Source organism: Lontra canadensis, unplaced genomic scaffold, assembly GCF_010015895.1.
Source record: "Lontra canadensis isolate GAN:19392208 unplaced genomic scaffold, GSC_riverotter_1.0 scaffold56, whole genome shotgun sequence".
NCBI classification, from domain to species: domain Eukaryota; kingdom Metazoa; phylum Chordata; class Mammalia; order Carnivora; family Mustelidae; genus Lontra; species Lontra canadensis.
The window spans coordinates 7458276-7473717 of NW_022631050.1; the positions used below are offsets into that span (position 1 = coordinate 7458276).

The window sequence follows — 15442 nt, forward strand, 5'->3', positions numbered from 1 at the left end:
TTCTTTAAGCACCCAATATTCAAACAAACTTTTGGTATTGTTTCTAAGTTAGAGATCTAGCTGGCTGTATTGCTTTGATAACTTCTTTTTTTTCTAATTTACCTAATCTATAAAATGAAGAGTTTGGGTGTATTGAAATAGGTGTTGATTTAATCTATTTATCAATAGATATAGGTATTGATTTTATCAAATCAGTAGGTGTTGATTTTTATCTTATTTACCAATAAATTCATGTATTTAATTCAGTGGCTTTCAAATTTTTTGATTGCAGATTTTTTGTATTTTTTATTGTGACCACCACACACACATATATATATATATAAAAAATATGATTTTATGTGGACACAAAAGTTTCACAAAAACACTACTTATCCTTGCTAAAACTCCGATAGTGTCATTTCTTTTTTTAAAAAAGTGTAGGTTTTGACCACCGAGCTGATTTCTCAACGCACTAATGGATAGAAATCCACTTTAAAAAGCTCAGCTCCAAATCACCTGACAGCAGGATGCAAATTATGTTTAAAACTATAAAGCTGGAGACCACAAAAATATGGTCAATGTGGGACTCTTCTGAGATGAATCAGTCTCAGTCTAGGAAAATGGGCCAGAAGCTTTCAGACCCTCAATGGAAATAATGTAAATAGTCCTTGTTCTTCAGGTTTGTGCTCTGGCATTTCTAAACTATATTAAGTACAAGTCCTATTACTTCTATGTAGGATATGAAAGAATGGTCCATGAATGTGTGTGTCCCGTGGCTTTTCCTCCTGGGACGCACAGCAAACATTAGAACAGATTAATGTTGGAACCTCACGTTTCTGAACTCTTGGACATGGAACCTTCCTTTGTGTGTCACTTGTGGAACTGTTGTATGGAACACACTTTGGAAAGTGCCAGAAGTAACACCAAGTGCAGAAGAACGTACCTCAAAAACACACTGGGGGAGCGCTGCCTCCACCGGCCTCTAGCACGCAAGCTGCCTCCTGAGGGCCATGTGACCATCCAGTCTGGAGTCACGCCTCCGATTTTCTTTCATTGTATCCATAATAGGTTCTCGTAGTAGAAAAGTAAAATGCTGATAAATGGTAAAGAATGAGAATTTGCAAACTCCCCATTCAGAGTTAGTAACTGAACATTAACATTTTGGTATATATCCTGGCCTTTGGTATATGCCCCTTCTTATATATATAAGTAAGTGTGAATTGTACATGTTCACACATGTATCTTTTTTGTTATTAACAAATATAGAATCATACTACATATATATGGCTATATAACCCCCTTTATACTTAGTTTATCTCGAACGTATCTTCATGTCAGTAAATACTGACATTTAGTGTTGCATAGTATTCCAGAATATGGCTATAACATAATTTATTATATTTAGTATTGTTGCACATACCATCTTGCGCCATGTTTGGGTCATTCTCTTAGGAGAAATTCTCAAAATTCCCGAGTTAAAGTTAGATATATTAAAAACAAATTAGGGTGAAAAAATCACCTATTGGTATTTTGACTGATTACTTCTGACACAGGATAATGTGTATCTCCATTGTTTAAGTATTTTTAAAATTTTTAATCTTTATTTTTTATTTCTTAAAGATTTTGTCAGAGAGAGAGCAGTGCACAAGCAGGAGGAGTGATGGCAGAGGGAGAAGCAGGCTCTCTGCTGAGCAGGGACTTGATCCCAGGGCCCTGGGATCTTGACCTGAGCCAAAGGCAGATGCTTAGCTGACTGAGCCACCCAGGCGTCCCTAAGTATTCTAAAGCAAAACCTTCATGTGTCATTCTACCTAAATATTTAAGAATGTCTCCCTAGTAATACTTAAAAAAAATCCTCAATCATTTTCACATCTAACAGAATAAGGATTTGCTAATATCATCAAATACTCAGTCCATATTCAGATTTTCCTGATCACTTAACAAATGTTTTGTTCTATTCCTCTAATCAGGATATATAGTGGGCTGAATGGTGGCCCCCCAAATGGTAGGTCCACATCCTAATTCTTGGAACCTGTGAATATTACCTTCTGTGACAAAAGACGATTAACTTAAAAGTCTTGAGAAAAAAGAGTTGATCTTGGATTATCTGGGTGGGCTCAAATGCAGTCACGGGCCGTATAAGAGAGACTGAGTTTTGAGACAGAAAAGGAGGAGGTGTTAAAATGGGCCTAGGCAAGGTCTCTATTTTATACTAATTTTTGTGGGGGAAAAAATCTGTATATCTTTAAAAGTCTGGGAGAAGATACCGAGTGTTAATAATGGTGGTCTGGACGGGCTGTTACTTTCTTCTTTATAAACTCGTTTTGGGAGTTTAAAGAAAAGGAGGAGGCAGTAAGACCATGGAAACCAAGTCTGAGGTGATGTCGCCACGAGCCACTGAAACCTGGAGCCGTGAAAGCTGGAGGAGCCTGCGGGGGCACAAGGCCCTACTGACACCTGGCTTTTGGTATCCTGGCTCTGGAACTGTGAGAGGATACATTTCTGCTTTAATCCATCCGATCTGTGGTAGGTAGGTAGTTACAGTGGTCTCTGGAGTCTAATTCAGGTTCCAGATAAGAAACCTTATTTGATGTGTGTTACCTTTGATGATTACCAAGCTCTTGAGACTCACGGGCAGCAGGGGTCTCCCTCCCTAAACTCTTATTAGAGAAATTGCCATGTCTGTGGCATGTCCCACCTTCCAGATTTGGCTTAGAGCTCCTTGGTAGTGCTTAGATATTTCTACCAGCCCTTGTATTTCATAGAAACTGGTTAAGTGTAATCTAGTGGCTGGAATGGATTCAGGTTGAAGTAGGTGAGGACACTTCATTGCTGTCCCTGTTGTATTGCATCTGGTTGTCCTGCTTAGTGGTGCTAAGATCAGTGGTTCGGGCTATAAGACTTCCTATCCATCTTTCTCTTCTTGGTTTTAAATTTGATGGCCCATTACTTCATTAAAAGGTACAAATGGTACTTTTCTAATTCTGTCATTACTTCTGTGTTCACTGAACTCTTGAATTCTTCTGTTAAAGAAACTTACTATTTGGTTACCCTGAAATGCGCTTCATACAGGAAAGAATATATGTTTTGACTCATTAGTACTCTGTTGGATGTCAAATGCCCTATTTTGGACTTCTGCGTTCTTTTGACAGAATCCCACAGGTCTGAGGGTGATAGCTTTCTTGCTTAACTGGTATGCTAAAGGCTCATGTTACACATCTCCTGCTCCAGGCCTGAAACGGCCATTTATTGAAGGATTTCTTTTAGCGAGAAATTGTAGAGCCAGAATTTGAGCAGTGTTAATGCTGATTACCACTGGGTTATGGGTGCTTCTAGGCCTTTATAATCGCCAGACTAGAAAATACTTTTTCTTCCAAGGGACGATTTCCAATTCCAAGGTGAGAGCCTAAGGATTTTCTTTCTTTTCTTTCTCTCTTTCTTCCTCGCTCTTGCTCTTCTTTCAGATTTTATTTATTTGACAGAAAGCAAGCACAAGTACTGGGAGCAGCCAGAGACGCAGGCTTCTCTCTGAGCAGGGAGCCAGACGTGGGGCTCAATCCCAGGACCCTGAGATCATGACCTGAGCTGAAGTCAAAGTTAATCGACTGAGCCACCCAGGCACCCTGAGTCTAAGGATTTTCTTGTTTTTACATTGTAATCTTGAAAACCTTGGTTGCTTACAACATCCACATAATTATTTGTTTTTACCCCACAGTATACTTAAAATAATTTCAACATATCCAGCATAACAACTAACAAGGTCACTAAATACATTTTAAGATTTCTTTGCAATTCTTTTTATTTTTAGACCATATCCCACTGGAGATTCATGTGAAAATACTCTCTTAAAATCACTTAAATTTTTCCCCCAGTAATTATGCTTGATATGTGTATCAACTTGATACACAGATTCATTTGTTCTTGGTGTTTAGGGGTTTGCGTTTTACTTCTCTAATTGTATAAAACATAAACGTTGGTCCAAGAGCAAAACGATGCACCAAGATACATTAACAGTTTCCTTGCCTCACCCTGTTCTTTCCCTGTCTAGGTAACTTAATAGCTTTTAATCTTCCCTTTTTTGAAAATACAGCTAGGTGTGTAAGTATTCATGTTGCGTTCCTTTTTTACATTAGTAAAGATACCATGTTAAAAACACTTGTGCCTGCTTGTTTAAAAAACTCAGTTTATTCTAGGGGCACCTGGGTGGCTCAGTCGATTAACTTTGACTTCAGCTCAGGTCATGATCTTGGGGTCCTGGGATCGAGCCCCATGTTGGGCTCCCCACTCATCGTGGGGTGTCTGCTGGTCCCTCTCTGCCCCTCCCTGTTTGTGCCCCCTCTCTCACAAATAAATAAAAACCTCAATTTATTCTAGATAAGTAAGTTACTACTCATTCTTCCGTTCTTTTTATAGCTTCATAATAATCCAGTGTTTCGGGGGACCGTGCTTCACTACCAGTCCCCTCACAGCGGACGTTTAGGCTGTCAGTCTTTTTCTGTTACAAATAACGCTTCAGTGCATGTGCCTTCTGTGTTGCTTCGTGTTTGAGAACATATCTTTGGTATAGATTCCTAGAAGTGGAATTGCTGGGTCAGATATGTAGCACATATAATTTGCCAAATGTCCCTCCTTGGAGGCAGCATCATTGTGTCACTTCACAGTCTTACCTGCAAAGCCTAAAATATTTACACTGTTTGTGGAAAAGGGTGTCATCCCCCTCATGGCAATCCTTAAGGTCTGGCCAGCACGGAGTCCCTACGGGAGCTAGTGTAGGCAATTTTCAATGGGCAGGGCTAGGCGTGGCTCCAACCTCGTGCTTAGTCACATGTTCACATGGTTCTGCAAGAGAAGGGAGACCAGCCGACAAGGGTCTGGTGCCTGGGAAGAGGGGACCGTGGATTTTTGTTCTGCAGCTAGCACTCTGGCACAGTGATCAGTTTTGTCCCATTTATGACACTTTTGGTTTTCCCCCTAATTCACCCGTATACACTTCACACATTTTTGGTCTTTGTTAATATGTGTTTTGGGGTTTTATCATTACTATGTTTTGCTTCCTCTTCTAGGGTAATTTTGATATTTAAATTCAGTTTTAAATTTAGTTGTAATTATAGATTTACAACAATTTGAACTTTCCAGTTTGGTTTCAATGCTTATTATTTTTTCTTAACATGAGTTTCATTTGGCTTTAGTTCTTAGTTGGAAACATTTTCACATACTTATTTTCAAAGACATAGGAATTCTCTTATCTGAATCCCTGCAAGTAGAATCTTTCTGAAGTTTTCACACCTGAAAGATGACTGGTATTGAAATTCTCAAGTCATGGCCCTTTCTCTTCTTACAACTTGCTTTCTGGCAGTCTTGTGGTGGAGCAAAGATAGCTGAAACTAGCTTGATTTTTGCTTATTTTGTTTTGTAAATAATTTTTTTGTTCTGTATCCTATTAGAACTTCAGTTCCATCCAAAAGTATGCCAGAATCTATCTAGGTCTGAATCTCTTTTTTTGGTCGCATTAAGATACTGCTTTGTTGCTATAACAAAGGACATAAAATAACAGTTTCTTTAAAAGGATAGCTTTCTCTCTCAGGTACCAGTGTGAGTCCGAGCATTCTGATGTGGCCTTATCCTCGAAGGTGTTGGGAGCTTTCCTTAACATTTGGCTTCAGGGTTGCATTAAAGATGGCTGTTACAGCTCCATCACTGCTCTCCCCCACCCCCATCTGCCTTCCCTCCAGGGGGAAGGCGGAAGTGGTGGGTGACCCCGGAGATGGCAAGTATGTGTGTTTCTATCTTTCAAAAAAGGGCTTCTGTGAAACTAGACCAGGCCAGGCACTGAAGTTTTCCCTTTCCAGTTCCGTATCACTTAATGTCAGTCTCCCTTGCTTTTAGTTGTTTTGTCTATTTTTGGTGCTCTTAAGTTTTCATCTTTTCGATACTGGATGAGAAACCATGAGAAGGAATACTGAAGGCTGCTAACCAGCAGCTGTTTTTGACGTGGAGGGACTTTACTGTATTTAAACGTTTATTTTACAAATAAGGAGACCGGTCTTCAAGAGGCTGGTCTCCAAGGTTATACTGCTCCCGTACAGACGAGCAGGGAGAACATTTCTGGGCCCGGGCTGGCTTTTGTGTTCCTGATGAGGACGTGAGACCCCAGTAAAGAAAAGGGAGCTATGGTACCAGATAGAGTCCCAGTCCGTCCCTGCTTTCAGGCCTGCCCTGGGGTAGTGCATATGGGAGAAGTCTTAAATTTCCATTCGTCAGCTCCTTAAGGGGAATGTGAGGAGGAAATAAAAGGCAGCAGCAACAGTTTACTGTAAATACCCAGGGAATTTGCTAGCAGTGTTGTTAGACATCTGTGGTAGCAGGCCAAAGCAACCTCGTCCTTTTCTAGAGCTCCATGTTGGATGGAAAAATAACATCTAGAAGTCTAATTAGAGGGAAATTTACCAGGACAGAAAGGATGTTTGGGGCTACTCACCAAGTCTAGGGAGAGCAGTACCTTCAAAAGCACTAGGGGTCATGGGTTTTCAAGGGAATCTGTCCAAGGGAACAGGGAGGGGCTTTTTGAGTGCAGGCTCACGAATAAAACCTTTCTTGTTGACCTAAGGCCCCATTTAACAACTGTCCTTTATTTGCATAAAGTCACATAAGTAGGACTTTCTGGGATGTCCGGATGTCCTCTCAAGACAGGAAGTCCGGGGATTCACAGAAGGACCAGATACAAAGTGGGAGTCGTCTGAGCTCAGGCAGATGCGATGAGCGCTCCCTCCGAGTCCAGCGCGGGCGTGAGGCTGTTCTGGCCTACAGTTAGCCGAGGCAGGATTTCGTCTAGCACTTGGGTTCTCAGAGAATGAGGGTGAACATCTTTGCTTAGGAAGCAGCCAACGATCTCCTTCCTGTCTTCTGCCTCTCCATGTGGCCTCCCCTTCATTTCTGCAACCCTAGGACAACTTCTGGGTGCTCAGTACCACGGCAGGCCAGGCACCATTTTAGCACTTCCTTCCCTTTCTCTCCCATGTTCAGAGACAACTGCTTGGCAATGGGGCAGTTTAGGACCTGGAAGGAAACCTCAGATTCTGCCAGCTAGAACAAAGGCCAAGGAATGAAACGGGGGCAGCAGAGCTAAGAGGGCATTTTTGGAGGGTCCTGTGTCTTCTCGCTCTCACAGAGATAGCTCCATCCTGACAGACTGGTTCCCAAGCCCTTGGGCCTGTATTTAAAGCTCTGCCTTTAATGGTGTGCTGTCTCTCTGTTCATCTGACAGGGACACCTCTGGCTGGGGCACAGCTCTCAGACGTAACCCTGGTTGCCAGGAATCCTGTGGCTTCTCTCCGACAGCAGCCTGTGGTTTGTTTGGCCCTGAGAGGGCAGCGGGTTCGAGTCCTAAAGGGGACAGGAGGGAGGGCGGAGCCAGAGGATCCAGGATTTGTAAGGGCCACAGGAATGGAGTCTGTCCCTGCCCGTAGTCGTGCCAGGCACAGCAGGGAGAAGACAGCTGGCGGCCACATGCAGAAACACTAGAGGTACAAAGAGCATCTCAGAAATCAGAGTAAGGAGAAAATCAGGAATGGGGATGGGTATGGGTGAAGAACACACTTTAAGTGACTGAGGAGCCCTCAGAGCTTGTTAGAAGGGGAATGAGGCTCCTCGGCAACCCCAATCAGCCCCCTCCGTCTGTCCTTTCTGTGCTATGAACAGTCATCCCAAAAGGCCTGGCTGGCCACTGCTGGCAATCTAGTGTCACCTGTATATTCCAAAGACTGCTTGGACTTGGAGCATGCGTCTCTGGTAGGCCCCATAGGTCTATGAACGCAGGCTCTGACATGCAACGGGCCCATTCCTGTCTGACTTTATTCCGACCCATCCAACACATGCACGGGAGTGTCCAGTACGGCACCCCGTCCCCACCTCCAGTCCAAGGCCAGCCCTGCCCTCCTCCGACCTCCTGGAATGGGGCTTCGGCGGTGGGGGCGTGGTGTGTGAGCCCTTCTTGCCTCGAACTGTCAGGTGTATTATCCACTCCTCCTCCCCCACATAAAGGTCAACTCTCGCCAGGCCAGCCTCAGCGTCCCCTAAAGAGAGGGGCTAGTCTTACCTACCTTGACGTGCAGTCCGTTCATCCCTCCAGCTCGTGGCTGTCAAACTCCGCCACCCCGGAAATCACCCAGAGGGCTTGCTGCAGCCGACTGCGGGGCCCCTCAGGGTCTCTGGTTCAAGGTGGACCCCAAGAATGTGCACGTCCAACATGTTCCCCGGTGAGATGGGTGCTGCCAGGTGGGGACGGCACTTGGAGCACCACTGACCTAGTTTAGCTTCTCCCCGAAAGCTTCCTGCAGAAGCCCGCCTCCTCCTGGCTCTACGAGCTGCGCATTTTCCCTCAGTCCCCCAGAGCAGGACCTCTCCGGACAGGCATGGGCAATGCTTAGTAAAATAAGAGACCACGACACCAGGATCTTGTTAGCTGGATATATTTCAATTTTTTTTGTTTTTGTTTTTGTTTTTGTCACAGAACACTGTTTGCAGTAGAGGAAACTGGCATTGCAGTCTGGTGGTAAATGGCTTGTTCACATAAACCAGTACATGTTCATCCTTTAGCGCAAAAAGCCCTAATGGCGCGTACCCTATTGAAATTCAGGACATCTCCAATATTTTCTCTCTCTGTTTTTCTTTGTCATCTTTTTTTTTTTTTAAATAAACATTTTCAAGGTTTGTCCAAAAGCAGGCCATACAGGTTCTTGGCTAGCGGAAGACAATTCAGAACAGCTGTTGCACACTTGGACTGTCACCTTCTCCAGGCTGGCAGTTGATATCTTATTTTTTTCCAACTCATTTTTATTAAAAAAATAAAAAAATGCTCCAACTATCAGTTTTACAAAATCTCTAAGGGAAACACAAGAGCAAGGTGCTGAGGTAAAAAACACCTGAGGTAGCTTTTTTTGTGTGTTTTTCTCGTTTAAAAAAATCTGTAAATTTAACGCCCTGGGCCAACGACCTTGTGTAAATTGCTATTTTCCTCCACATTTTTTTTTTTTTTAAAGAAAGAAATCATTTCGCTGAATATGGATGGCTTATACACCAAAATGTAAAAAGACAAAATACATTCTTTCTTTGTGGAATTTTTCTTTGGTTGGTTGGTTGGTTTGATGGGTTCCTGTTTTCTTCTTCCAAAATGCTAGGACAAGTACCATTGACTCTTGTTCTTTTGAGTAACCAAGTGTAAGTTGAGGCTGGTTTGTGTGTTTCGCTTTTGTTCCTTTTGTGTGATGTGATACTCAGAGCACTGCTTTGCCTGGGGGGTGCGCAGATACTGGGAATTGAGACAGAGGGGTGAGGGAATGAAAAAGAATGGGGATGGAGAAGGAGGGGAGGGAGAGAAGGTAGGGGAGAGATAAACAGAGAGAGACAGAGAATTATATAGCAGTATGCAAAAAACCAGTTTAAAACCTGTGAAGCAAAGAGAAATGGGTGTGTGAGCTAGACAGGGATGAAGAGAGACAGAGTTTCCTCTTCAGAGAGACGGTATCCCTTCTGTTGACATACACAGGTGATCCAGAACTGCTGAGTGTCCTTTCGAGATTTCCCAAGGGTGGATTTTGTCTGGGTGGTCTCGAAGCTCCTTCACTAAACCATTAGACCTCCCAAAGAACGACTTTATTCTTTAAAGTCTAGAAAAGCCTGCTTTCTCTTTAAAAAGAAAAAAAATTAATAATTGATTAAAACTTGGAGTTAGTTGAGTTATTTGATATATTATTTCTAAAATATATTAACGCTGCAGGCCCCCTGTGCAACCCACAGGCCACATATCTTAACATCTTTCCCCTTCTAATATGTACACACATGTACAGAGACAATTTCCACAAAAAGAAAAGGGTGTGAATTTTGCTTTGCTTTGAACATGTTCACCTATGTTAGTTCAACTAAAAGGGATAGCGCGGTGGGAGTTAAGGAGAGATCCGAGTGGATGGTGCAGTGGCTGGCTGGGAAGCCTGCAGAGGCCCCGGGGGGAGGCAGGAGGCCGGGCGGGGCCCCGGGCTGACCTCCCTCCTCCCTCCTGGGCCCTGGGATTCTCAGGGCGCCTCCGCAGACTTCTCATTCCTCAGGATGGTCTTTGGTTTGCTCCCGAGCTGGCTGGCTGTGTTTGGTCTCATTCTGTCAGGTGTTGGAAGGGCTACATTCATCCGTTGTTTTGCTGGTGCCTGTGGGGGCCTCACTTGCTGCGCTGTGAGGCGACTCCCTGAGGATATTTCTGCTCCTGCTGCTTCACCTGTTGTACAATTTCCCTGATCTTGCGCTGTGCGGTCTGCAGCAGGGGAGAGGAGGGGACAGGGGAGAAAAAGGAACCCGGTTCTGAGGACAAGCAGTGGGGGTGGGAGGCTGGGGCCGGGACGTGGGGAAAGCAAGTGGGAGCTCAGGAGAGTGTCATCGACCTGCTGAGGCCCTCACTCCGGGTGGGGGTGGGGGGTGGAGGGGGCTTTTCTGCCTCAAGTAAAGTGGAGGGTTCCCCCCACCCTTCCCCAAGGCCACTGGGTGCAGAATGAGGAGGTGGGGTGCCAGAAACTTCCAGGTACTTGGTGGACAGAAAGGCCAGGAAGCAGAGGCAGGGAACCAGTGCTGAGGGGGCCTTGTGGAGGTCAGATGGCATCCCCTGCCCACTGTACACACTGCGGCTTTCAGGGATGCCCCACCCGCCTTTCTGGAGCCCCGAGGAAGAACATGAGTGTGATGGCGGGAAAGACGGACAGAAAATGGTATGGGGAGGAAGTGAGAAACTGGCCCAGACACTCTACCCTGTACAACTAGAGAAAACACATGAGCCCAAGCCTGCCACCCTACCCGCCCGCCCCTGCCCCGCACCGGTGCTCCAGGGCCAGGAGGGCACAGGGGCAGCAGAACTGCACCCCTCTAGGAAGGCAGGGCCCTGGAGGCGCTGGGAGCAAGGGTGGCAGAGTGGGCCAAGCTGGGGCTCTGATGGGGGAAGGGGTCGGGCTTCGGGGCACAGGCTCAGCTCTGGAGAGCAGGCCCCGCTCAGACAAAGCTGCAGACAAAGCTGCTGGTAAGCTTAGCCCACCCTCACTTGTTTGGGGCAAGGACGGGGACTGCTCCATCCCCAAACCCAACACACAAAGAGCATCAAGAAGAACCAGGCCACGTGATGCGGAGTCACTGGTCCTTCTGAATGGAAGACAGGAGGTCCTGGGCCCTGACGGGGGATGTGACGCGGAGGTGGAGAAGGACGGCAGAGGAACGAAGGGCTCCTGCAACGAGCACGTTCAACCCTTGTTCAACCCAGTGAGATCCTGGCACCCACGTGGGTTCCGAGTCTGACTGGGGAACCCCGAGGGTGGGTCCTTGCCTGGTATGTGGTTCCCAGCAGGGGAAGGCTGTGACTGAGGCCTCTGTAGGCGGCAAAGGAAGAGGGTATCTTATGCTCTAGCATTTCAGGGGGCTGGAGATGTGCTCGGCTTGACTTCAAAGTGTTAGGCTCTTCCTCGAGCTCCTCCAGCATGCCTGGGGAGAGCCGTAAGGAGAGGGTGTGGAGCAACTTCCCTTGCCCTGTAGGTAGTCCCTGAAGAGCCAGAGGAAGGTTCCATCTGTGTGTGGGGTTCGGGGAGCAGGGCGTGGGGTGTGTGCAGGGCCTATGGCCACCACACAGGCCAACAGCTTAGAGAAGTGGCTGAAAAGTGGCTGGCAGGAGAGACCAGACCCTCACGGCACAGGTACCTGGCTAGCAAAGAAATGCCCAATAATTCTGACGATCACTTCCTCATTTTCATCTGGCGTTTGGTCACGAGGCACGATGACTTCTGCACTGGTTAAGTTCTGCAGTTCATTCACCTGGGAAGGGAGAGAGTGGGTTCAGGAGGAAGTGGGAGAGGAGAGTGCTGGAGGGAAGGTTGGCTAGAGGCTCCTCTCCTTTCCTTCAGCCTAGGACGTGTCTGGGGCTTCCCAGCCCCTGGCCACACAGGGCCACGTTTGTTTGAGCCCTGGAGACTCACTGGGTGGCCCGGGGAGGGTCCAGCCCCCAACTGGAGCTCCTTCTGGGGCTGAATTCTTACTCCGGAATTCCCTTCGATGCATGCTCCCAGTGACCCAGGCTCCCCCGTCATCCAGGAAGGAACACCCCTCCTGGACATGCTCTCCTGGGTGTCAGTCATCAGCCAATATCCACCCCCTCTCAGTCTCTCAGACTCACCAAAATAAATTTTCTAATCATGCATTGCTCTGAGCCTGGCTCTTCGTTTCCATCCCTGCCTCTGCTCTTCCTTCCGCTGCTTCTACCTTTGGATCATCACCTTATCTCCCTGCTGCTCTAGTTCCGTGTTGGCCCTTCTCCGGGAAGCCTCCAGCTGGTGCTGCTCCCCCATCACCTGTGGCCCACTTCCTGCTCTCCGGTGCTCCTCTCCAGCCTCAACAAGCCTACACTATGTGGGGCTTAGCCTGGGCCCCGGCCCCCAGGGTGCCAAACACACAGGTGGGGGCACCAAGTGCTTCCTGGACAGGGGACAGCCGGGGGGTGGGGTGCACAGAATTCAGTGACTCGTTCCCAAATGACCATACTCGGGATCCAAGGGCTCAGGATATGAATCCCCCACGGGCCATTAGCTCTACTGCCTACCGCAGTCTAGCTTGTCTAGAGCCCGTGTGTGCCCTCGGATGCTGATCACGTTCCTGGATGTGGGGATGATCTGTAAGCCTTTCGGTTTTATGCTTTTGTATAGAGGTGACTCATTATACCCAGAACTTGGCTTTTGAGTGCTTAGCAAGAGTTTCTGTGTAAAGAAAACAGCAGGCACCTGCAGGCACACACATGCAGGACTCCAGAGATCCCCCGAATTCCTGCCACTCAACAGGCCACTCTGGTAGTGTGCACAGGCTCTATGAGAACTTCTTGGGGGCCAGAGCCCTGCCATGTAGGTAAGTCGTGTTCTAGAATACACCTGCGTCTGATGGACTCTATGCTCATTCCTACAAGCTTCACAGATCATTCTCAGGCACTTCTACAAATTCTTTGTGCTACTGCCACCTTCAGGTTGAAAAATTTTTTTTTCTTTCTTTTTTTTTTTTTTTTAAGTATTTCCTCCTCACCCACCACCTGATGGCTAAACTAGCTCCCCAGACACAGATGGGCAAGTTGGGGAAATAGCCAGGACACAGAATCTGCCAGTGGGAGAGTTTGAAATGTCAGAGGAGAGTGTAGGACAACCAACCCTGCCTGCCTCTGAGCGTGACTTTAGAGCAGACAACCTTCAGCCCAGTGGGTATCCTCTGAATGGATTCTGTTTGCTAGTACTTTCCTGCTGCTGTGTGTGGGTTTAAAGGGGGCAGGAGGCAGCCTCCTGGTCTTCAGGGAGTCGGGATCTTCATTTTCCAGCATGTGGCCGAGGTGCTGGGTTCTGCATACAGAACCCTGGTGGTTTTGGTGGCCTGGCTCAGCTCCCAGGACTTGGGGCCCTCAGCCCCAAAGTAATGTCCCCAAAGAGCTGACAGAGGTCCGAGGGAAGTCAGGTGAGGCTGGGCAGGGAATGAGCCAGGAGATGAAGCCAGCTTGCAGCACACTTACGGTTTTGCCGCCCTTGCCAATCACCCGGCCAGCTGTAGAAGAGGGCACTCTGATGTGGGCTTCCAGCTTCACCTCTTCTTTGGGGTTAAAGAAGTTTTCTTCTTTCAGTTTCCCAAAGATCCGCCCCTGGGCCTGAGAGAGCAAGGAGGGATGGGTGACTCTCGGCTGCCAGAAATGGCCAGCCTGGGCCTGGTGCACCCCCAGCCCCAGACACCACAGGGCCAGACCCGGGACAGCTGTGAGCCTGTGTCACTCCTCCAGAGACCCAGCAGGGCGCTGCTCTGGCCACACTGCAGGGCCGCACATGACTGTCCCCGCTAGGAAGCACTGGGTGTGGGGTTGGGGTGGAGGCGACCGGGTCTGAGTTCCATTGCCTCCCTAGCGCCCACAGCCCGGTGTGTGACATTCCTCACTCCCTCGCCCCACACAGTAAGTCTAGACGTCAAGTCAGTGAAGGCTGGAGGCGAGGCGGCTGGGGATGCAGCTGCTCGCCGATGTCTTAGCTCCAGAGCCAGTGCAGTTAGGAGCGTATGTGCGTTTTTTTTAAACTGAAAAACTGAGATATAGCTTATATAACCTAACATTCATCATTTAAAGTGTCCACTCCAGGAGTTTCGGTGTATCCACTATATCAGGCAACCGTCCGCACTACCCAGGACATGTCCACGCCAGCAGGCAGCCGCCACCCTACTGTCTGTCCCTGTGGATGGGCCTTTTCCCGACATTTCAGATGAGGGGACTCTTGTAACACGTGGCCTTGTGCTTCCGTCTTCTTTCGCCGCACGCGGGGTCTTCTAGGCTCACCCACACTGCGGCACACATCAGAATTTCGCTTTTTATGGCTAATGTCCTACTAAGTGGATATACCAAGTTTTGTTTATCCGCTCAGGAGTTGAGGGGTTACTGTTCTAAAATGTTTCCACATGTGTTAATGTTTGTTCTCAGATCTAAATATTTTTAATGATAAGGACTATATTTTCATAAATACGCTTCTGACTTTCAGAAAACTCAATTTATAAATTTCCTAGGGGAGAAAAAAGGGCCAAAACAAAATGCACCCCCCACCAAACAACTCCCAACAAACTTCTGCATCCCCTTACACCCATGGCTTTTGCCCCCAGGGCTGGGAGGGTGTAAGTGACTCTGAGTCTGACATCCCCTGTCCTCAGAACCACGGCTCAGGGGTCAGAGGCACCCCAGAGTGGGTGCCATCTGAACTGGGTCCCCACAATCTACTTCTCCATAGAAGAGTAGGGAAGGAGGGCTCCAAGCAGAGGGGAGAGCCGGGGGTAGGCAAGACAGGGTAAGTCTGAGAGGAGCGAGCAGAAGCAGGAAGGCCAGTGGAGGCGAGGCCTGCCAAAGACAGTCTTACACATGCCTCTGAGGTGGCTGCCACCCGCTTAAGGCCCTTGGCTACTGCAGGCTGAGGGGACCCTTGGCACTGACCTTGAACTGGGCTTCAGGTGGGCCGGTGATGATGACCATCCTTTCGCTGACGTCTGGGCCTTCTGCTGGGGCAATCTGCAGTTTACAAGCAAGAGGAAAATGCTGCTGCCGGGCTGTGCTCCCCAGGCCCCTCTCTCGTCTGCGTGTGTGGTATGCACACTAGCAAGGGACTACTACTGCCTTTGCACCTGCTGCTTCCACTCTGGGAAACATGGCCGGGGCGGGGGGGTGGGAGGGGTTGGGCAGTGGGAGGGCTAGGGCCAGCTCATCCATGGCACGGGAACTGAGTGTGACAGCTCCAGAGCAGGGGTTGAGGACACTCTGGTCCCAGTGTCTGCTCTGCAAATCCCTCCCCTCCCCGGACTCTGTTTCCTCATCTGTGAAATCTGGAGATGAACCCCAGCAAGCTCAATTCCTCCATTGGCGCTCACCGTTTGTGAGTTGGAGTCCTCTCGT

The 15442-nt window shown here is 47.8% G+C and overlaps 1 protein-coding gene across 4 annotated transcripts in view; it reads right to left on the reverse strand.

Moving 5' to 3' along the window:
* Positions 1 to 8431: 8431 nt before the first annotated feature.
* The window catches only part of IGF2BP2 (insulin like growth factor 2 mRNA binding protein 2), a 160704-nt gene continuing 153693 nt past the window's right edge, over positions 8432 to 15442 (reverse strand). For all 4 annotated transcript variants that reach the window (XM_032875579.1, XM_032875576.1, XM_032875578.1 and 1 more), the window contains 4 exons: positions 14987 to 15061; positions 13541 to 13672; positions 11701 to 11814; positions 8432 to 10279 (listed from right to left, as the gene is read on the reverse strand). In XM_032875579.1, the coding sequence (XP_032731470.1) occupies positions 10187 to 10279; positions 11701 to 11814; positions 13541 to 13672; positions 14987 to 15061 (414 nt within the window). In that variant the 3' untranslated portion in view covers positions 8432 to 10186. The remainder of the gene's footprint in view (positions 10280 to 11700; positions 11815 to 13540; positions 13673 to 14986; positions 15062 to 15442) is intronic.